Raw genomic sequence first — 23,414 nt, forward strand, 5'->3', positions numbered from 1 at the left:
ATTTCATAATTGACAAATACATTTTTTGATAGATTTTATAATCAATCAATGTTGTCAAAAGTTAAATTAAAAAAATTAATATAAAATTACGTAAATTGGGAATCTTCCGGCGTTCTGTGTTTCTGTGTTTTTTTTGCTGATGTATTTATTAGATTAATTTTTGATGTTTGCCTTTTTGATGTTTCTTCACATTAATACCATTGACACGTTGAATTTTTGACTTCGACTAGTATATTTCCGATTAATTTAGTGCGCATCAGGTGGGCGTGGCGATTGTAAGATTTTCAAACGTCTTCCTATGTTTGACAAATTGTAATGTTATGTTGGATATTACATTGCGCTCTCTATTAATTTCTAACAGATGATCTTTATTGTTGTTATTGTTAGGTCCGTCTGTATATCATTAGCGTTAGCTTAAAGTTATGTATTAGGTTTGCAAATTTGTGGTAACGTACGTCGAACCATTAGTAAAAAACAAGATTTAGGGTTTTATTGAAAATAAATAGAGTTTTTTTAAACAATAATTACTTTAATTGTTTTTAAACTTAGAATAAAATTTAATTTAAATATATCACAAACAAATATATCCTTAATAGATCTTAATTTTTGGCAACGATTTATTACACATTTTTTAAAACAAAAGATTTAAAAATTCAATAAACCTAATATTTTTTTAACATTTCTTGGATTTCTTTTAAACTCATACCTTTTGTTTCTGGCAGGTAAATAAACATCAATAGTGAGAAAACTAAACAGCTCGAACTAAACATCCAAATACACCAATGAGGACCGAGACTTTGTGCAACCAACGGGTAGGCTGATGTTATAACGGTTACTACGATCATTGTTAAAGCCATCACAATCGATGAAGCTGCTGCTCTATAGTTGGGTGCAAATAGTTCGTTCATTATCCCAACTGGAATGGGACCAAGGCCTAAAGAATAAAGGAATACAAGAGAGATAACTGAAACAAAAGGTAACCACTGAAGATGAGCCACAAGAGGGGATTCAATGTGCTTTAAGAAAAAGAAAAGACCCAAGGAAAACAATGACAAACTTGTTCCTAATGAGGAAAAGAGTAGCATCCTTCTGCGGCCAACCCTTTCTACAACAAAAGAAGTAAATGTGAAAGTAGTAATTTTTACCATACCAACTATCATTGCTACATGATTTCCTGAAAATCTAGTTCCCGCTGAATTAAATATTGGTGCTAAAAATATCATGATTGCAGATATTCCAGAGGATTGCTGCGCAATACAAGGAAGTAAACCTAACATAAAGCCTACTCTATTTTCTTTAGTTTGAAATAAAAATTTTAGACTTTTTTGTTCGGAACTTTCTTTAATGACTTCGTTTATTTTGTTCATATCTAACTCTAATTCTTTTTGAGTCTTGTGATTTCTTAATCTTGATAAAGACTTCATACATTGGACCTCTCGTTTTTTTAATAAACAAAACGTTGGACTTTCTGGTATGAAAAATGAGATGACAAAAAATAGAATAGTGGGAAACATTATTAAAATTGTTAATATTTTTATGCTAAAAAACGGTCCAATAACGTAGCAATAAAAATGACCAATTTGATGAAACATTCCCAGAAAACATCCAAATTTGGCTCTTTGAAAATCCTCACAAATTTCTGAAATGTATACGGTTATCACTGTAAACGCTGCTGTATAAAACATGTAGGAAATACTTCTAGCTGTAATTAATAGGATAACTTCCCTACTAAATGCTAATAAAATACCAGAAACAAAGACTAAAATGGCCATAATTTGCAAAAATCTTTTTCGTCCTATGACATCTGATAGCTTGGGCAAAAATAGACACCCCACAATTGCTAAAATATTTGGAAATCCAACCAGCATGGATATTTGCACAGGAGTTATAGGTACACTAAGAGGATTTATGTATGTGTTGTTTGACAATAATACCGGTATTGTGGGCGACGTCCATACTGCTGCTCCTCCTGCAACAAACACTATCAGCTGACCTAAAATTAAAAATGTATTAAAATACAATATAATTATAACATTTTTAGATTAAAAGTTACCAGAAACCCTCAAAATTGTTCTTTGTTAATCTTTAGTTACAAGCAATTATTTGGGCCCACGTTGTTCAAAAGAATTTGTATCTCTTTTTATTTGTTTGCTGCTAATGTTTTACTGAATGTATTTGTAAAAAATATGTTAAGACGAATATGAACAACAAGAACTACACATATTGTTCATCATCGTCTTCCAACAGGCCTTTGATGAATATACAGACAACAATTATTAAAAGAAAACGATGGAAATATCAGCAAAGTAAATAAAACTGATTAGAATGACAATGAAGGACTTATCGGCAAGTGTCAAAATAACCCAAAGAGAATACAAACGACACCAATATAGAATTTGGTGTAAGATAAATAGATAGTCTGTCAACGGCGCTATTTATTATCATACTAGAAGGAGTAATCAGAGACGCAGAGCTGGAAAAATAAATTATTTAAAGTTCAATACAAATCCTAGGACAGGCTGAAGACCTAGCATTGTTAGAGTGTGATAAATAAATAGAAAAAATACTTCTAACGTTGATAAGAGAAGCAAAGAAAAAAATGACTAGTAAGTAATCAGATCATCATCATCATTCTGGCTTTACAACTCTGCGTGGGTTCTAGCCCCCTCAAGAATTTCTCTTCAGTCGTCCCTATTCATCGCCTTTCTCTGCCAAGCACGTATTCCCATATTTCTCATGTCTTTATGGATGTTATCAAGGAACCTTGTTCTGGGTCTTCCTCTTCTTCTCTAACCAATGTGTCTATCAATGAGCGTTTTCTAGCTGGGTCATTTTGTTACATCTGCATTACATGCCCTATCCACCTCAGACATTTATTTTATTATCCTCGTTTTTTTATAGCGTTCTCCGCCTTCCGGTTCCCAGTTTCTTTCCGACATTGCCTTCTGAATGCCGCCCAGCCAGGATTGTTTTGGCCTTCCTCTCTTCCTTCTTTCCCTTGGCGTCCATTTTAAAATTTGGTCTGGCAGCCTGTCATCGTCCATTCTTTTTACATGACCATACCAGATCAGTTGTCTTCTTTGAATTTCGTCAATGATGGTTGACTTGACTCTCATTATATTTCTGATATGGTCATTTTGTAGCTTTGTAACAACGTAAGCTTGAGTACCTCGGCCACGTGATGCGGAACGAAGAAAAATATCGAATTCTTCAACTTGTTATGCAGGGTAAAGTATTTGGCAGAAGTGGACCGGGACGCCGTCGTATCTCGTGGTTAAAAAATCTCCGACAATGGTTTGGGATGACCTCAGCGGAGCTGTTTCGCAGAGCAGTCAACAAAACCATGATAGCCTTGATGATCGCCAACATCCGGACCGGATAATATGAAGAAGAATAAGGTCATTTTGTATTCTATCAAGCCTTGATTTTCAAGCTGATCTTTTCCAGAAGTCCATTTCCAATTTAAGTAGGCGTCGCTCAAGGGATTTAGTAAGTTGCCATGTTTCGCATCCATAGAGCACTATACTTTTAAAGATGGAGTTAAAGAGGAGATGCTTTTTTTGATTTGATAGTTCTTTTGACCATAGCATCGGGTTTAGGCATCCTATCACCCTTTTTCCTTTCACAATTCTTTGCTCTATCTCTTTTTCGGTGCGCCCACTCTTGTTGATTGTTGTTCCCAAATATATATATTCCTCACAGTTCTTGATTGTTTCATGTTCGTTGACCATTAGATCTTCTACTTCATTCCCGATGCATAAGTATTGCGTTTTGTTTCTATTTACAGAGAGGCCCCATTCTTCATATGTTTTAAACAACCGTCTCGTCATGAATTCTAAATCTTCCTTGTCTGCTGCCACTACTACTTGGTCGTCCGCAAAATGTAGAGTGTATAATGTTGTATCGTCGTCAAGTTGGATCCCCATTCCTGAACATGATCTTCTCCAGTGTTTTAGTGCTTCATTTAATAGATCTTAAATAGTATTGGAGAGAGGCAGCATCCTTGTCGTAAGCCTTTTGTTACTGGAAATTTTTCTGATGTGTTGTTTAGTTTGATTTTTGATAATGCTTTATTGTATAATTGTTTGACTGCGGCGATGATCGTGCTATTTAATGAAGATCGTTTAAGGGACTGCCACAGCTTTCTCACAGGAATCGTGTCATATGCTTTTGTGAGATCCACAAATAAAAGATGTATTTCCTGGTTTCTTGCAACTTTCTTTTTATTCAGTTGTGTTACGGTAAATATGTGGTCTACGCAAGATCTTCCAGCTCTAAATCCTGATTGCTGTTCAATTTAATGAGGTTCGAATTCTTTCTCAATCATGTTTTTTGAGATTTTACCAAACAGCCTGCTAAAGGTACTGGTGACAGAGATACATCTGTAGTTTCCGCAAATATCTTTTGGGCCTTTTTTGTGAATTGGAGTAATCCATGCTTCTTTCCAACTATTCAGGATTTCTTCCCCATTTAAGTATCTTGTGAATAGCACTTTAAGATAGCTTATTAGTTTTGGTATTCCGTTTTTTAGAAGTTCTGCTTGTATGTTCTCCGGCCCGGATGCTTTATTATTCTTCATCGATTTAAGCGCTTGTTGTATTTGTTCTTCATCCATGTTTACATATTCACCTTGTACTCGTATTCGTTGAGGTGAGTCAGTATTATAAATATCTCTGTCTCATTCAGTTCCCTTTCGTAATGATCTTTCCATGTATCTATCTGGATGGGCTGTATTCGACTTTTATTTGATGTGTCGGTTTTCAGGGTTTTTATTAATTTCCATGCCGCTGAAGATCGCGCTCCTCCGATGTAACAGTCAACTTCTTTACATTTTGCATCCCGTGTTTCATTTTTGTTGTTCCTTGCCATATCTTTAAATATTATTTGCTGTTCTTTGTATATTTCTTTATCTTCAAGATTCTTAGTGTTCAGCCATCTTTTGTACGCTTCCTGTTTCTTATTGCTTTGCTCTTCAAGCGGTGTATTCCAAGTGATTTTTCCCGCTGATCTGTGGACTGTTCTGGTTTCTTCGCCAAGAGCTTCTTGGGCTGCGTGGTGAATACAGTCAGTTATATGTTCGTATAATTGGTTGGTTTCAGCAGTTAGGTATTCCTCGAGTAATTTTTCATTTAATCTTTTTTGGTATAAGATTTGAGTGCTTTATTCTTGTAGGCTTCTGACATTATATCTCTTCAGATTTATATCAGTTCCTTTTGGAGTGTTGATGCTTTCAACGTGTCGGTTAAATGGAATCAGAGTCTTAGCCGCAACCAAATAATGGTCAGATCCACATTCCTCAGACATCCTATCTTAATATGTTTTACGATATCAGGTTCCTGATATATTCTATAAAGTTCGCAGTTGTATTCTCTTCTCCACACTCCATTGTCATTCACTGCTCCATAAATTCGTCTTAGTACTTTTATTTTGAAACATCCTAACATGTTTTTATTATTTTTTGTTAAAGTCCAGGTCTCTGAACCATATGTTAAGACTGAGCGTATTATTGTTTTGTAAAGTTTTATTTTTGTATTTCTCTATATATCTGTGAATTTCAGGAGGACATTGAGCTCAAAATAGCATCTGTTGGCCGTGCAACCTCTGCAGTTTATATCTGCGGTAGTATTATTTTCAGTATTAAGGAGCGCTTCCAGGTATACGAATCCGTTCACTGCTTTGATGACTTCGTTTTATATAACAAGTAGTCGTAGGGTTTGTGGTTGCGTGGTTATACTCATATACGTCGTTTTGTTGGTGTTCATTATTAAAACTCCCAAGAATATTGATGTCATCAGTATAGGCCAGAATTTGTACTGATTTATTATATATTGAACCAGTGGTTGTGATTTGTGACATACGTATTACTTTTTCTAGAGCCTTGAAGAAGTTTCCACTTATGTTGATGTTTCTGCCCAATTTAAATCTCACGTTACGTCTAATTTTCTTCTTGCATTTGATTCATCAATACATAGGACCAAATAAAATCAAATGGTAAACGTTAAAAGGTGGGGAAGGAGGTCTATTTAGCATCAAAATAGTAGAAATAATGAGCTGTTTAGTAAAAGAAACTCTTAATAAATTTTGGATAAGTATGGCTACCAATATTAGAGATATTGCTATTAAAATACTTGAAAATATTTTAAAAAACTTTACAGAAAGGAATTATGAGAGTAATAAGGCCTGTTAAGATCGAAAGAATTTAAAAATTAAGAAAGCGGGACAGGTATTTGAAGGATGATAAGAAAATGGGCCGGATAGTGTAATTGATATACACAGATAGGAAGAAATCTGTTCAATTCTAGACACCATGTCTGTCGTTGAATAGCAATTCTTGTTCAATAGTGCATCCAAGTAACTAAAGGACGTCACTTGTTTCACAATATTGTTGTCTATTCGGAGGATAGCTTATGTTTCTGGCAAACTACTGTCAATACCGACTGTATGTCGACTTAGGCATCGTTGTGCAACCACAATCAATACAATAAAGGAAAGTAACAGAAATATAAAACATGTTATTAAAGAGTGAAATTTTAGTCTATAACCTGTCAATAATAATAAATATAGAAGTCCGTTTATATTGTATTTGAAATTTTACAGGGCGATTAAGGCAGATGTTTAGATGTAAACCAGGATATTCTGTCTACTTCCTAGATTATACAAGGTATTCGATACAATGAAACATAATCCGTTAATAAAACTACTGAAAACAAAGAATATCGGCACACGGGATATAAGAATAATATGTAAATAATCTGTATTATGGACAAGAAGCTGTTATAACAATAAATAATGTAAAAACTAATAAAATAAAAATCAAAAGAGGTGTTAGACATGGTTGTTTCTTGTCGCCATCACTGTTTAATGCATACTCAGAGGAAATATTCAAAAAAACATTAGAGGATGAAGTAGCGAGCATAAAAATAAATGGCCTACCCATACGTGAAATTATATATGCTGATGATACAATACTAATAGCAGAAAATATTACAGATCTACAAAGAATTTTAGATAAGGTTGTTGCAGCGAGTGAAGAATTTGGTCTGTCACTAAACATAAAGAAAACAAAATTCATGGTTACATCAAAGAAAAATATTAGATACATCAATCTACACGTCAATAATAAGACGATAAAACGAGTTCAGAATTATAACAATTTGGGGGCAAAAATTAATGAAACAAACGATTATACCAAAGAAATTAGAGTTAAAATATAAAAGGCTAGAACTGCAGTCAATAATATGAAATAAATATTATATTGAGCCTCAGCTGACCTCAGCCTAAATCTTAGAAAACGAATACTAAAGTGTTATGTATTTTCTGTTTATTTGTATGGTGTGGAGACATGGACTTTAAATAAACAATGTCTTAATAAATTGGAAGCATTTAAAATGTGGACATATCGAGGACTGCTGAGAACCTCCTGGACAGACAGAATAACCAATGAAGAAGTACTAAGAAGAATAGAGAACAGCAGAGAGATACTGCATTCCATCAAAATAAGAAAACTTCAATATCTGGGTCATATAATACGTGGTGATAGATATAAATTCCTAAAACTAATAATGCAGGAAAAGATTCAAGGAAAGCGCAGCAAAGGTAGAAGAAGAATGTCCTGGCTGAGAAACCTCAGATAATGGTTTGGATGCAGCTCAACTATACTCTTTCGGGCTGTAGTGTCAAAAGTTAGAATAGCAGTGATGATTGCCAACCTTCGTCGCGGAGATGGCACGTAAAGAAGAAGGGCGATTAATATTAAACAAAATGATTATGATTTACTTACATGTTAATACTGTAAAATACATATACAAAGTGTCTACTTTTTTTGGGTCATTTTCAGGTTTCAACTGAATCTTTTCTGTTCCATAAGGCACGTAGTTAATTTCTTGTTGGCCACTTTCTTTGTCTGGTTCATTATTGAGTTTACCCATATTATTTTAGGCTTAGATATTTCTGAAAAGAAAATTGTATGTTATAAATTTGCCAAAAAAAAAACTTACAAGTGTATGAGATATATTTTTTTATAAATGACATAAAACTATAAATATTTTCAATAAACTACCAGAAATTTTAAAGCAAAGCCAAAAACACTTTTACTTTTCCAGTTTACACGTAATCTGTTTAGTTATTATAAGGATACGTTCAATTTACATTAAAAAAAAACTGGTACAGTAGGCGGTACTGTAGACCAGCGCGAAGCTATATTTTTTATTTGAAGCATTTTTTTTACGACTTGCAGATTTCTGATAAATCGATTTCGGTTTTTTGTCCTACGAGGGGGGGTGGTTTTAGGGGAAAGCCGGCGGGTAGGAATCTAAAGCTTTTTTGCATATTTTTTTTTGGGTCCCAAAATTAACATGCTCAGAAAATTAATTTACTTCAACAGAACTAAAGCATCTGTGCCATTTGGTAATGCGTTTTTGGGTGCCTCCTTTTGATTTTCGTCGGATTGATAAAAATGAAGAAAATTGATATTTTAATTATTAAAATTGAATTTTCATCGACCTCTGAAGTAGAACCAGGTTAAAAACAATCTTCACATAAAACCAGTTTTTAGGAGTAAGAAAGCATCAAAACAATTACAGTTTTACTTACAAAGTGAATCTAAGTGATTTTTCTCACCACAAGTATAAAATTTGTGAGTACAAATATTTATTTAATCTAAATAATTAACATTTAAGTTAAATCCACGTAAACAGGAATCAATTTTGGTTATAAAGTAACAACTTTTTACTGTTACCGTTTATCAGTTCTGATATCGAGGGGACAGGACAGGACTAGGTTTTTGAGACTTATCGATGATAATAATTAAAAATGGATAATTTTCCCCCTCTTGGGGCCCCTGAACAAGAACTGGATCAACGTTCATCAAATACAAATATGAAACAATCTTTTGCAACTGTCACAAATCAAAAAGTACCATCCAAAACACAAGCAATAGTTTTTCCTGTGCTGGAAAATACAAAGTTGGAAGACTATCTACTTGCAGTTGGTGATTTAATGCATCCAAAAAATATTCTCTTCTCCTCTAGAATGTCAAATGGTCGAATTTGCATTTATCTAACAAGCGAAACTTTAGTTAACAATTTTCTACAAATTAACAAAGGGATAATAACTGTAACCCACCAAAAAATTCAGGTTTGTAAAATAATGTCACCAAATGAAAGATTATCGATATCTAATATTGGTCCTTCAATCCCACATTCAATTGTTAAAAATTCACTTTCTAATTTGGGATTAACTTTGGTAACTCCAATAAATTTTTTAAAAATTGGTACATCAAATCCTAATTACAAACACATTTTCAGTTTCAGAAGGCATACTTTTATTTCTCCCCTAGTCTCATCAATACCCGGCTCAATAATTGTGAATTAAGAAATGACATCATATCGTATGTTTCTCGTAATGAAGAAGGATTTATGTACTAATTTCAGGCAAGCGGCACATTCGGCTGGAGATTTCTTAACTACTAACGAAATAAGTGATCCAATAGACAATGAATACATTCCCCTAACGCATAACATATCTTCCTCGGCTCCTACACTATCGACTAAACCAGATATCCATATTTTACCATATACTCATGTTACAGAAAGCACTGATTTTCAACAAATGTCCCACGATCCTTCCTCAAACAAACGAAATCGCTCTGAAATTATAACCCCTTCACCAAATGATACTCTTGTAAATAATCCCTTTCCAGACCCTAAATTAAAAACGCCAAAGTCTTCGATCACAGACATAGGAAGCATTAAAGTAACTGACGATATAAAAAATTCAGCTAGACGAATATATAAAGATACTTCAGTAAACCATTCAATATATTATGAAACATTAGCAGATATACTGAAAAATGCTCATGATACCCCTGAACCAGTAAGCTTAATAAAAATTTATACAAATGATCTAGAAAATCTACTTAAACTTTTAAATCAACTACATGAAAATTTATCAAATAGAAAATCAAAAAATAGATGCACTAGACTTCAAAACAAAATACTTAAATCCATACAATCAGAAACTAACACCAAATCCGATAATGAAATTTTAAAAGATATATTATAATAACTTTCTGAGTTATCTCAATGCCAAGGCAAGGATGTACGCAGAGACCCACGTCACATTACCAACACATGTACCTTGATTCGCGCCGTTTTTTTGCTTGCGTCTTTGTTTTTGAGCAAACAGTGCATCTACGAACTTTGTTGTTGGGGACAATATCAGGAAAATGTCTACATACAAGACGAAAAACGTTTCGCACAGGCACTACAGTTGTATGTTTTGCTAAATGATACCTAAAAATAACATCTCATTGTAACAAGATAATTTCAAGATTAGATCCACATACCTGTCTAGAAGCTGACGAATAAGATTCAACTTAAATTGGGCCAATGGTGTTTGCTCTGGATGTTGTGTAAGGTGCATTTAGACATGCATGTGCATTTAGAATAGAAAGGTCCAATATGTTAAAGAAAAGCTTTTTATACCATTTGACGGTTTTGCTGACGCTTTCTGTGGAACTTAGTAACATGTCAGTCCTGTCCACTGCTCCCATATTCACATTGTAATCTATTACACAAGCCGGTTTTTTAATGAACTCGTTTTTTTTCTGTCTTTTTTAGCCAATTCTGCTATTTTGTCTTGGTACATGGTAGTAAGCATAGTGACCTCTCTTCGATCCTTCCATTTTAGGGCCAACATATTGCAACTCGACATTGAGGAAGTTACACCTTTTTGTAGTTTTTCTGCTAAATTAGGCATGTGTTTTCTGTTGACCCTGACTCTTCCACTAAAGTTAGTTTTATGGTCAAATAGGTATCTTGACAAACTAGGAGACGTATACCAGTTATAGAGCGAGTGAGTTTTGTCCAAGTAGGGTTTCATAAGAGTGGCAACCACAGATCCTGAGAGGCCGTTTCCTCATAATGATTTATTTTGGTGTTTTTACCTACATTAACGATAAATTCTAACACATAACCCGTTTCATAGTCACACCCAAGCAACCAACCCCTTTTGATTCTTATAAACTGTTTAAACTGCAGCCGTCCTTTGAATAGAACCAAACTTTCGTCGATTACCAGATTTTGGAATTGCATAAAATTATTACCAAATGAGTTTTTTACCTGCAAAAAAATGCCTCGCTCCTTGACATAAGAATACGCTTGAGGTTGATCAGCATTTTCAGCGAAGTGTAACATTCTTAGTATAGACTGAAAGCGATTCCGGGACATTAGACTAGAAAATACGAGTGTATATACCAAATCGTTTGTTGTCCAATTTTCTGTAAGTTTGGTTTTTCTATGGCTTGCTGCGAGCAATAGCACAGCGATAAATGTAAAAATTTATTTTCTGTAAGTGGCGACCAAGCAATCTTTTTATTTTTGCAAACTTCCGCTGCAGCAAAATTATTTGTTTCATGTATAATTAAATTAACGGTACCTGGATTTAGAAAGGAAAGAAAACAATCTATTTCCCCGAAAGAATTCTCAATATTGTCTAAATAGGCACCTGAATTTATGTCATCAAACTCGTACACGACAGGAACAAATTGCTGTTTATCCCACTGTATACTAAAACGATCCACTAAAGCTCTTTTGCTTTCATTTCTCGATGTATTTGCAATCACAACTTCGGCTTCGTCCTTATCAGCACCTTCATTGTCAAAAATAGCTTTATCATTCTTATAAATAATATTAACAATCTCCTCCTCTTCTGAATCATCGCTATCTGGTACATAATCGCTTGCACTTTCTACAAAAGGCTCTTCATCGGAATCCAAGCATGCCAGTATATCATCATATTCTTTTTGCGTTAGTCCACACAAACCACCTGTATCGCATAAGCGCCTTCTTTTTCTCGAATCCAACATTTTCTTGAAATTATACAATACATTTGCACTGCAACAGTAACAGCAGAATACTACGTAGTCCGTGCTAACGTGATATTTGCGGTACAAGAGGCATGCTAAAAATACACCAAAAACTCTACCATACTTGGCAGTTACCGAAACGCCATGTATCAAGCTGCCGCATCAATACGGCAGTGGATCCATCACAATGCATGTTCGAACGTACCAATACGGGATTGGGGCTGATGGTACTGTAAAAATGCCGGATAGATGCGGCAATGGGGCTGGCAGAGGTGCAAAAAAAAATTTGATGCCGTATACAAACGACACGGTATTAAAAACGTTTTCACTCTAGAACGTATATATACGTTACTGCGAGCAGTAGCACTTTTCCCCAAACCGTATATATACGTCGCTGGTAAAGAAAGGGTTAATAATGTAACACGTGTGTAAAATTGAAAAATCGTTTATTTTATTAAATAATGCAAGTCATATATAAATATTGAATTTCTAATTTATCTAAATTTTATTTTCTAATTTAATCCCAAAACTTAAAATATTCGCTACACAATTGTGTGAACAAAGACTGTTATCATAAAATCTTTACTAATTAGCTGAAAAGAAAGAGAGCAAATATTATTATACTTATATGCATTAATTTGTTAGTTTTATTAAGCCAGAACTTCATACGTAATGAATAAGATATGGTTATTAAAACAACTGGCATTTCCATTTAACTCAAATACACTGCTTATAATACACTACACGTTTAACATACCGATCACGACATTGTTTTATTGACCATACAACACAATGGCAATCGCTGACATGTTACACGTTTCCACCTCTATATTCACTTCACAGTAGGTACGAATTGTCATAATTGTCACATTGACATTAAAAATTTCAAACGAAGTTCTGAAAGAATAAACAAATAATTAATAAAATGCCTATTACGTTGTATACCGTCCAAGAAAAAGTACAACTCATAACATGGTACTTTCAGAGTCATGCGATACGCGAAATAATTTGATTTATTTATTGTTGCCTTCGAAAATAGACCCTCACCAAGTGTTACAATAGTTAAAAATACCATTAAACATTTTCAAACTTCGGGATGTGTAAACAGTTGTAAAAAGTGTCATGAAGGTAATGAACCACGTGTTAGACCTGTCGATGAGGAGCATAAAAACAGGGATATTGAGGCGCCTTCCCGTTAATTTTCAGGAGGTTTATTTCCAACAGGATGGATGTTCAGTTCACAACTCTAGAGCAACTATTGACTTCCTCAATCAAACGTTTCCTGATCGACTGATAAGTGCACATGGTACAATTAAATGGCCCGCTAGATCCTGTGACTTAGGTCCTAGTGATTTCTTTTTTTAGGGTTTTCTCAAAGAAAACATTTATAGGCATCAGTGTGAAAGGGCCACAAACCTAGTCGAATTAAGGGCAAAAATACTTCATTTCTCTGCAAGCATTACACTAGCTCTACTCCAAAATATGAGGAGAAATCTGTATGACAGATTTGGTTACTGTTTAGCACAAGGAGGTGGAATATTTGAGTCCTTAATGCATTAATTTCCTTTTCTAATTTTTATTTTTTGTTAGGTACATTTTACGAAGTTTGCAGGTTCTTAATTAGGTAGTATTTTTTATGTTTAAGTTTGGAAGAATTTTATTTTTTTTTTTTTATTTAAAAGTAAAAACGATTATTATTCTGATTTTTTCTTCTTTCTTGTCTTATTGTTATAAGCTTTGTTCATAAAATTTGTACAATTATCAGTGACAACAAAGTATATTACTTATTTACTTACTTATTTATTTGTACTGCTATTAATGCTAAAAAATTACCAAAAAATTAGTTTTAGAGCACAATAATAAATATACTCTAGAGATGGGATTGCAATAAATCTTAATTCCTATGGTCAACAAAACAATTTTGTTATCTGTGTATTATAGGAAACATTTGGTATATCCCTCCATTTGCCTTCATTTAACACTATCCTTATCTTATATATCACATGTTCTTTTTTAAATACACGTAATTTCACCAGGACAGCGCTACCTGTCACACAGTTCCATGCCAGATTGGACATTCTGAACGAACTGGTTTATGTTGACTGGCCACAAAAATTGTACAATTAGATACTTAGCCACAAAAGTCGTAGAATTTTCTTAAATTTCAAGTATATGCGAAAGGGCCACTAAGACAGCGCCTTCAAAGCCAACGTATAGCTTGTCTCAAAATATACCGTCTTGGTTTTTCCCTCGTTAAAGGATTAGTATTATTATTACTATTGTCATCAATAGTATAACTAAAGTTATTGGTTCTTAAGGACAAAACTTTGCTTTCCGAGTTAGTTGTTTCAGATACTGCAGTTACTGCGGGTTTTTTCTAGAACTTCTATAACTACATTTTTTTCCACTATGTACACTTCCCGTCATATAAAACTGGTACACTTTTTTTTCCCAATGTAAACCTGTGTTCAGACTGGACACAATGGTTCGTGAATTAATTCGTTGTTGCCATCACAGATAACGAAATTTCAGTAAATTTAAATAAAACTTAAAACGTAAAAAATAACGTTCAAAAATGTATAAAGTATTTAGATAGGTATTATTTTTATTATTAACAACAAAAAACCGTATCTAATAAATTTAAAAACCGGAGAGAGGATTAAGTTAATGTCCAAAATGTTGAACGATATTTAAACGTAGGGTATTGGCACAGGAAACATTGGAATGCATCTACTGTAATTTTATACTTTACTTAATTACTTACCGAACACAAACTGTTGACTGTATGTTATGTCAATAAGTTTAGTAACAGGCAAACTACTTAAATTAATTTATTATTTATTACATAAACGATAAATGTGAAAAACTAACATTATACTTTATCCTACATAGAAAAATGCTTTTCAAAACGTGACAGTATTATATTACAATCCAATATCTCACTGTAATGTTCCTTATGGAGGTTGAATCTACACCCTAATTGTAATCCGTTTTTATCTATAAAGAGACTATTACTTTTTTACATTATTATGTATAAAATGTAAACAAAAAACATTTACCTACCCATTGACATGCATATTTTTTTCAAAATTAAATGATTTACGGTGTATAAATGATAATGAGAATAAAATTAAGCGGAGTAAGATATCATCGTCTGTCTTAAAAAATCCTCTTATAACAGAACTGAAAACTTCTCGAACATATCCGAACGATTAAACATAAAAAATATTGCTTGCCATCAGTCACATTTGACAAGTTTGTCAAAATGAAATATTTTCACAAATTATAATTAAACACGAATCAATGTATGGGTACTGAGATAATGGAAAATTTCAAAATTAATAGAATTTTTTGAGATGTATGTTTAAATAAATGTTTAAATATAAATGTGACTGACTAATCGAGAACGCTCGATATTGTTTTAGATTTTAATATACTAAAAACTTGCGACCTGTCGCACAGCCCTGCTTTTAGCTGGTTTGATATAATATTTTCGTTGAACTGGCAACGTTGCCTTCGAAATTAGAATGACACATGTGAAAAGCTCAATTTACACAACTTAAAAAATACGATTTTCGATTATAAGAGTTGTACCAGTTTTTTATGACGCGAACGGTACGGTTTCGGTGGTTGTAAAATAATAATATGAGAAGTGAGTTCATTCTCGCCGTCCTCTTTAAAAGCAGAGTTTGCGAATACTGAATTACCCTACTGAATGATAGTTGTTAAAATTAATAAATAAATAAAACCAATCAAAAAATAAATGTCTGTAACTTTGAATTTTAAGAAACATTTTATTCTCGCGTAATCACAAACAATTTTAAACAAATAAAATAATTTTAGAACCAAAAACCGTTGGAATTTAAATAATAAATATTGTTATCTCCTCTAAAAATATTAGATTACCACACAATAGGTATATTGAAAAAGTGGCTAATTCCTTTCGTTTTTTGTTATTAGGTATTTCTCTTATATCCGCTTTTAGTCAATAAACTTTGAATATTATTATTTTGAATCTACTGTAACTTATACTTTTACATTTATGATAAATTTTAGTTACACACAACACAAGAAACTACGTACGAATTCTAACAGCACATAACCTTATTATAAATTTTAGTTATACTACTAGCGGCAGTTTCTTACAAGCAAGTCTTATTGCTTGTAATAAACTGCCGCCAAATTGAGAGATAGCAAAATTTTCATAAGAATTTTAAGCATGTTGGAGTTAGCAAGTATTATTGACCCATAATCATGTTATCTTTGTCCTTTATTGTGGTTAGTATGGTACATGTATACACGCAGGATTTTTTTCTCTTTTCAATGATATCGAAATGTCAATTTCGCAAAAAAATGGAGTAACTTATCACTCTTAGAAGACGATATGTAGTTATAAAATATCATGAAATGACGTTTAACAATCGGATCAAATAAACTAAAAATATAGTGGTGAAGTCATATAAAACATTTCCAATTTACAATAAAAAAATTAGGGTCATTCATCGAAAGAAATAATATCATATCTACTTGGTCTACTAAGTTGGTCCAACAAATCTTCTTCTTCTTATGCCGTCCTCATTAACGGAGGTTGGCGACCACATTTTTAAAAGCTTCGCTGTCTTTTGCAACGTGGAATAATTCGTCTACAGACAGTTTGTCCAGTCTCGAATATTTCGCATCCATGACTTCCTCTTTCTGCCTATTCCCTTTTTGCCATCGACTCCACCCTGCATGATGACCTGCAGAAGACTATATTTATCATTTCTCAGTATGTGTTTAAGGTATACAGTCTTGCGTACTTTTATTGTTCTCAACAATTTTTTGTCTCGACCCATCCTTCTCAGCACTTCCTCATTGGTGACCCTGGCAGTCCATGGAATTCTCAACATTCTCCGGTATATCCAAAGTTCAAAGGCTTCGAGCTTCTTAACTATTTGCGCTTTAAATGTCCATGTTTCTACCCCGTACAATAGTTGCGACCAGACGTAACATTCAACAAACCTCAGTCTCAGCGCAGTATTCAGATTTTTGTCACAGAACAATTGCTTGAATTTTAAGAACGCTGTCCTTGCCATTTCTATTCGTACCCTGATCTCTTGGTCTGGATCTAATTCTGTGTTGATGTAAGCTCCCAGATATCTATATTTTGTCACTCTCTCTATTTGCTGTCCACCAAGAGTTAGTTGTTCATTATTTATTGGTCTTATCTGTGTTGATGTCAAGTCCCATTTAAATGCATTCACTATTTATTGCATCTAGTAAAGTTTGTAGTTCTTCTATACTCTCAGCCATAATTACCGTGTCATCTGCAAATCTCATGGTGTTTATGATTTCTCCACCAATTCTTATTCCCTCTTTTCTTTCTCATAAGGCTTTTCTGAATATGACCGTCGGAGACAAGAAGCATCCTTGCCTAACCCCTCTCGCAATCGGTATATTATTTGTTTCTATATCGTTCACCTTTACTACTGCTTTCTGGTTCCAGTATATAGCTTTAATAAACTCAATGTCTTTTTTGTCAAAATCGATGTTTTTTAATTCATCTATTAACTTTATATGCTGCACTTGGTCAAAGGCCTCCCTAAAGTCTATGAAGCATACATATGCACTCTTGTTATATTTCCGACATTTCTGTAAGAGACGCAAAAAATGCCTCTCTTGTACCCATGCCTCCTCTGAAGCCAAACCGAGTTTCATCTATCTGCTCCTCACATTTCTTATAAATTCGGTTTTGAACAATTTTCAAAAGAATCTTTAAAGGGTGGCACATTAGGCTTATCAATCTATAGTCATTACATGATTTGGGATTGTTGTTTTTTGGTAGAGGTAAAAATACCGATTTAAGCCATTCTTCCGAGATGTTGCCCTCTACATATATGTGGTTGAGAATTCGGATGAGTCTCTTTATATTACCGTCATCTAAGGCTTTTAACAGTTCAACTGTAGGGCATTCTTTACTTCTGAGGGTAAAATTTCTAGGTATTGTTCTTCTTCACCTATATCTTGTTCATTTTCCCTCTCGTCATGGAACAGATGGATTATATATTGTTCCCATACTTCCTTTACTTTGCTCTCTTCAGTAAGTATTCCTCCATTATTATCTCTTGTTATAAGTGTTCTTCTTTGTCTGGTATTGCCTGTAAGTGGTTTCATTTTTTTATGTAAGTTTGAGGTGTCATGTTTGTTGCTGAGTTCTTCCAATTCCTGACATTCCTTGTTCATCCATTCCTCCTTAGCCTTTCTGATTTCATATTTGATTTTATTCTTGATGGTTTTATATTTATTTTTATCTTTATTTTTGTATTTTCTTTTTTCAGTTATTAGCTCAACTATTTCCGGTGTTATCCAGTCTTTTTTAGTGGTTTTCTCTTCTTCGCCTAAGACCCCCTTTCCCGCTTTTAGTATGGCTTTTTTCATATCTGCCCATTCAACGCTTCCTTCAGTTAATTTATTTATCTCTGCGTTTAGTTGCTGTTGGCAGTTGTCGTCTTTTAGGTTTTTGATGTTTATTTTGGTGGTTTTAACTTTTTTCTCCGGTTTTCTGAGTTTAATGTTGACGCTTGCTAGTAATAAATTATGGTCTGTATCTGCATCTGCGCTTGGATAGGTTTTTGCACTTTGTACTCCATTACGAAACCTTTTGGTAATCGTTATAAAATCTATTTGGTTTCCGATTATATTGTTGTTGTTATCCTTTGGAGAAGTCCACGTGTATAATCTTCGTAAGGGTAGGTGGTAGTATGTATTTTTTATGACTAATTCTTTCTCCTGGCAGTACTGGACTAGTCTGTCTCCTCTTTCGTTTCTTTTACCTAACCCAAATATACAAATACACTTTCACAAAATTTTATTGCAATCGGTTCAATGGTTTTTGAATATTAGCTTGGACAAACATCGTGACACGAGATTTTAATATATAAAGATATAGAGCAAAACTGGTGAGATTATCGATTAAATCAATAATCGTTTTTATCAAAAACTTCAATCAATGTATAGAAACGAGATAACAAGTGGATGAAATGATGGACCAGTTTAAATTAAAGCTGCTAAAATGACCAACAGTAGAATATTCTTACTAAGATGTAAGATGTAAAATTAATTAAGTTATTCCTAACCACGTTTAGAACACTATAAAAATCTTCAAATAATTCTATATACAGGTAATAACATAATTATGATTAATACAGTAGATACATTCATTAAACAATTATGTGAAAAACTTTAGCTTTAGAAATAAAAATTTATTGCAATAATTTAAATATATTAACATTAATCGATTAGTAAAGTTAGATCTATACTCCAGAATATTTTACCGTTGCAAACCATATAATTATATGATTTCGTAGCCAATTTAAAGTAATCTTTTGATTGTGTGTTTGAAAATGTTATGACAAAAAACATCAACAAATTTCAAAAATTGTACTTTAACAACACTCCTAGTATTGATAGGTTATTTAATGACAACAGTAAATAGTTTAAACATTTTTCTTCGGTTAATATTACAAAAAATATATCTGAAATTTGTATCTGGGTCAAAAATTTGGTGTTTCTTATCCTTAATCAGATTTTAACACTTTGACTCCCAAGGCCTATTTAAAAAAATATTCACTCAGCCCGAGATATTTTTTTTTCTTCTTGTAGCTGAAAATATTACACTACATAATAGTGATTTAATATTCTAAGGGATATTTAGGCTGTGTTCAAATTCGATAGACACGGTTAACAAGGCACGAAAATACCGACTACAAACCAAATAGCCTAGGTGTATTAAAATTGATACACAGGTTTTTATTAAAAATATTGCACATTAATGTTTAAATGAAGCAAGCAACTATTTTAGGGTAACATTATGTCGTAAAGAAAAACAATTTGAACACACTTTCTCAAGACAACCTGTACACTTGGTATTACACTGCTTAGAATTCTTGGTTGTATGAGCTCTTCCGTACCTCTCAAAAAAGTATCTGTAGTATACAACACAACGCCCTAGTTTGTCGTATTCTTGAAGTTTATGTGACACCTCCCGTACTGTTGCGTATTCATGTTGTAGGCACATTTCTGCAACAAGTTTTTTTTCTGAACGTCGTTAGGTCCATTGTAGTGTTCAAAGTTGCATTTAAAATGATTTGTGCGGTTACAACAGCGGTACTGGTAAGGATTTCAATACCTACTTTATAATACCATTTGATTGATCTGAGGACAGGATTACTGTAGTTCTTTAGTTCCTCTGTTCTCTATTTGTACTCCCGAATATGTGTAAGTATCGACTTGTTCAAGTGTATTTTCGTTAAGTTTTATCTTCGTTTGTTTTCTATTTTTTCCACATACCATACTTTCGTCTTCTTATTATTGATCCTTAAATTTCGTTTAATTAGTGCAGCGTTTCATATTTGTAAATTTCGATCGAGTGCTTCTTCATTTATCCCAAATATCACTAGATCATCTGCGTATGCACACTCTGAGATCCACACTGCATCTAGATTTCTATATCCGGTATATAATTTCAATGTTTCTGCTCTAGTTTCTTTAATTATGTTATCCAAGACAATGTTAAACAGTATGGGGCCTAGGACTCCTCCTTCACGTAGACCCTCATTTACTGTAAACTCTTCGGATTCCATATTATCGGTTCTGATTCTGTTCCTTGTATGTCTATATATACTCATGATGGCTTGCCTGAGTTTGATTTTCACACCTTTCTTTTTCAAATATGTCAATCACCTTCCTTGGAGTACTATCAAATGCCTTTTCTAAGTCTATAAAGGCTTGGTATAGCTCAGTGCTTGAGTTCCGTGCATTTTGTATTAGTTTCTTAATAGTAAAAATGTGATCTTGGATACTTCTGCCTTTTCTAAATCCACTCTGTGATTGTTCCGTTTTAGAATCAACTTCTTGTAAAAGACGTTTTTCTAGTATTCTCTTATATACTTTGGATGGGATGCTCAGTAGTGTTATTCCTCTGTAGTTACTACATTCGCGTCTGTCTCCCTTTTTGAAAATGGCTAGAATAACTCCCACTTCCCAATCTTTTGGTATTTGGCTCTTACTCCATGCCCTATTAGATACTTTCGTTAGCAGTTTAATGCCCTTGTCGCCCATGTTTTTAAGCATTTCTGCTGTGATTTTATCAAATCCAGCCACCTTATCTTTCTTAAACTTTTGTATCATTTCTTTTGTTTCTGCTATAGTTATTTCATCTTGAATTTGGTCTTCTTGCTCTACCTCTTCTGGTTCTTCTGTATCTGACATACCGCATAATATTTTAACGTTTTACGATCCGAAAGTTTTCGTTTTTTATATATTTGTTCATCAGAATTATCTGAACTATTTGAATGCCAGGGATCATTGATAGAATCATTATCGTCTTCAAACTCAAATTCAAATTCACTTAAATTTTCAGCTATTATTTCGAGTATCCTTGATGAAGGCACTTTATTTTTTCTGTTAGACATAATTATTGATATAAGCGAACAATGACTACTCTTCAGACTGCAATAAATAACTGCTATCGATTCAAACAAGACAAAACATACACTTGTTGAGGTCATTAATATTATGTACCACTGTTGCCAAATTATTTCCCCAAATTTCGAACTGAACGTAAAATGTAGTCGCCATAGCCCAAGTCAAACACAGATCTTCAAACATTGGATATTAGTGTGTATCACATATATACGCATGGGTTTAGGGAAGTTTTTTTTATCTATTTAAGTCTCTTATTTAAGTATCTGATTTAAAATTATAAAATTACATATGTTTAGCCAAAAAAAAAAAAGATTCAACTACAAGAATTGAGATTACAATGATGGTCAGTTAGGGGGAGAATTGTAGAAGTCAAGTTGAAATAGCAAACTTATTTATTCAGAGATATCCTCAGTTGCCTAATATTGCACAAGGTACTGTGTCTAAAATTTATACACAATTCAGAAAACTTGGACATATCAAACTATTAAAAAGAAAACCAAACTTCATTGAAGATGAGGTGAAAGTGGATATTTTGTTAAGTATCGCAGAGAATTCAACGCCAATTTCACGTCAAAATAATGTGAGTCAAACAAATGTCTTAAGGTGTCTCCATGAAGAAAAACTTCATCCATATAAATTGACTTTTGTACAGGAGCTAACGGAAGACGATCCAGATTGTAGAATGGATTTTTGCGAAAGAATGATGGATAAAATTAACACAAATGGAATAACTCTTGGCACAATTCTTTTTTTTTTATGAATCAACATTTACATTGAACGGAGAGGTAAACCAATAAAGGTGTAGATATTGGTCAGCAGAGGATCCTCATTCAGTATCCTCAAAAGTTGAATGTTTAGAAGGAGATCATATTATTAGTCCTCTATTTGTAGATGGTAACTAGATAGGGGAAAAATATTTAAGCATGCTAAGAGACGATGTTCTTCCTCAGTTATCTAACTTATATCCCAATCCAATAGATCCGACCCTATCGCATGAAACTGTCTGGTTCTGGCAGGACGGTGCAACACCCCATTATGCTTTAATGGTGAGAAATTACTTAAATGAAATCTTCTTCAATAAATGGATTGGACGAAGGGGTACTATTGAGTGGTCAGCTAGGTCGCCAGATCTTACGCTTTTGGATTTTTTTTCTGTAGGGTTATCTCAAGAACAAAATATATACAACACAACTAACTAGCATTGAAGACCTCAAAGAAAGCATAACTACAGAAATATGGAATATTTCACCTCAAACTTTAAACAAATTTCGGGAAGAGTTATATAGGGGTTTGTATTATTGCCAACAATAAGATGGAGAATATTTTGAGCATTTATTTTAATGTAATCCAATCAATTACCTCGTGTATTCTATGAATTAGTTGTCTTGAAAAAAATTCTACTTAATTTCACAATTTCACCTTGTATTATTCATAATAGACCCTACATGATATAGTTCGTTGAGATCAAGTTGTTAAGGAGCTTTTAAAAACATAAAAATATACAGGATGTTGCATTTAAAATACAGATTATGGCCTCTGCCAGACTTGCGTGGATCACCTTGTATATTCAGATTTATGTTTAAAAAGCGGACATTTAAATTTAAAAGTTAAGGTATCTCAACGTTTTTTATTATTTTCTAAAATAAGGACATAAATAATTTTATTCCATAAGCGGTTTCCACACACTATGTATATATATATATATATATATGTGTGTGTGTATGTGTGTATGTGTGGATCGTTCGTATGCTAAAAATGTGAATCGTTCTAATATAAAAAACAAAAATCTGTAGAGTTTGTGAGTACTGAATCCATTGATAAAAATCTAAATGTGTCGTAATTAAACAGAGTAAACAAATATTTACAAATATTTAAATTAAATGGTATACCAAATAAAAATGATCAGAAAATTATTACCATTTGAATAAATATTCCATTTTCAGTCATAAAAAAATTTTCAATGCTTTTATACACTGTTATTTAATATCAAGAGAAAACTAATTGACTACAAGAAAATTTCCATAGAAGTTTGAAAAATTTCTTTACATCGCTAATAATTGGATTAGATATGTTTTTACATAAA

General features: G+C 33.1%; 1 protein-coding gene across 1 annotated transcript in view; it reads right to left on the bottom strand.

The window, feature by feature from the left end:
- Nucleotides 1-508: 508 nt before the first annotated feature.
- The window catches only part of LOC140436242 (facilitated trehalose transporter Tret1-like), a 31,797-nt gene continuing 8,891 nt past the window's right edge, over nt 509-23,414 (bottom strand). Inside the window, exons 2-3 of the mRNA XM_072524941.1 lie at nt 7,781-7,950; nt 509-1,993 (exon numbers count right to left, since the gene is read on the bottom strand). Of these exons, the coding sequence (XP_072381042.1) occupies nt 663-1,993; nt 7,781-7,928 (1,479 nt within the window). The 5' untranslated portion in view covers nt 7,929-7,950 and the 3' untranslated portion in view covers nt 509-662. The remainder of the gene's footprint in view (nt 1,994-7,780; nt 7,951-23,414) is intronic.

This window comes from Diabrotica undecimpunctata, chromosome 3, assembly GCF_040954645.1.
Source record: "Diabrotica undecimpunctata isolate CICGRU chromosome 3, icDiaUnde3, whole genome shotgun sequence".
NCBI lineage: Eukaryota > Metazoa > Arthropoda > Insecta > Coleoptera > Chrysomelidae > Diabrotica > Diabrotica undecimpunctata.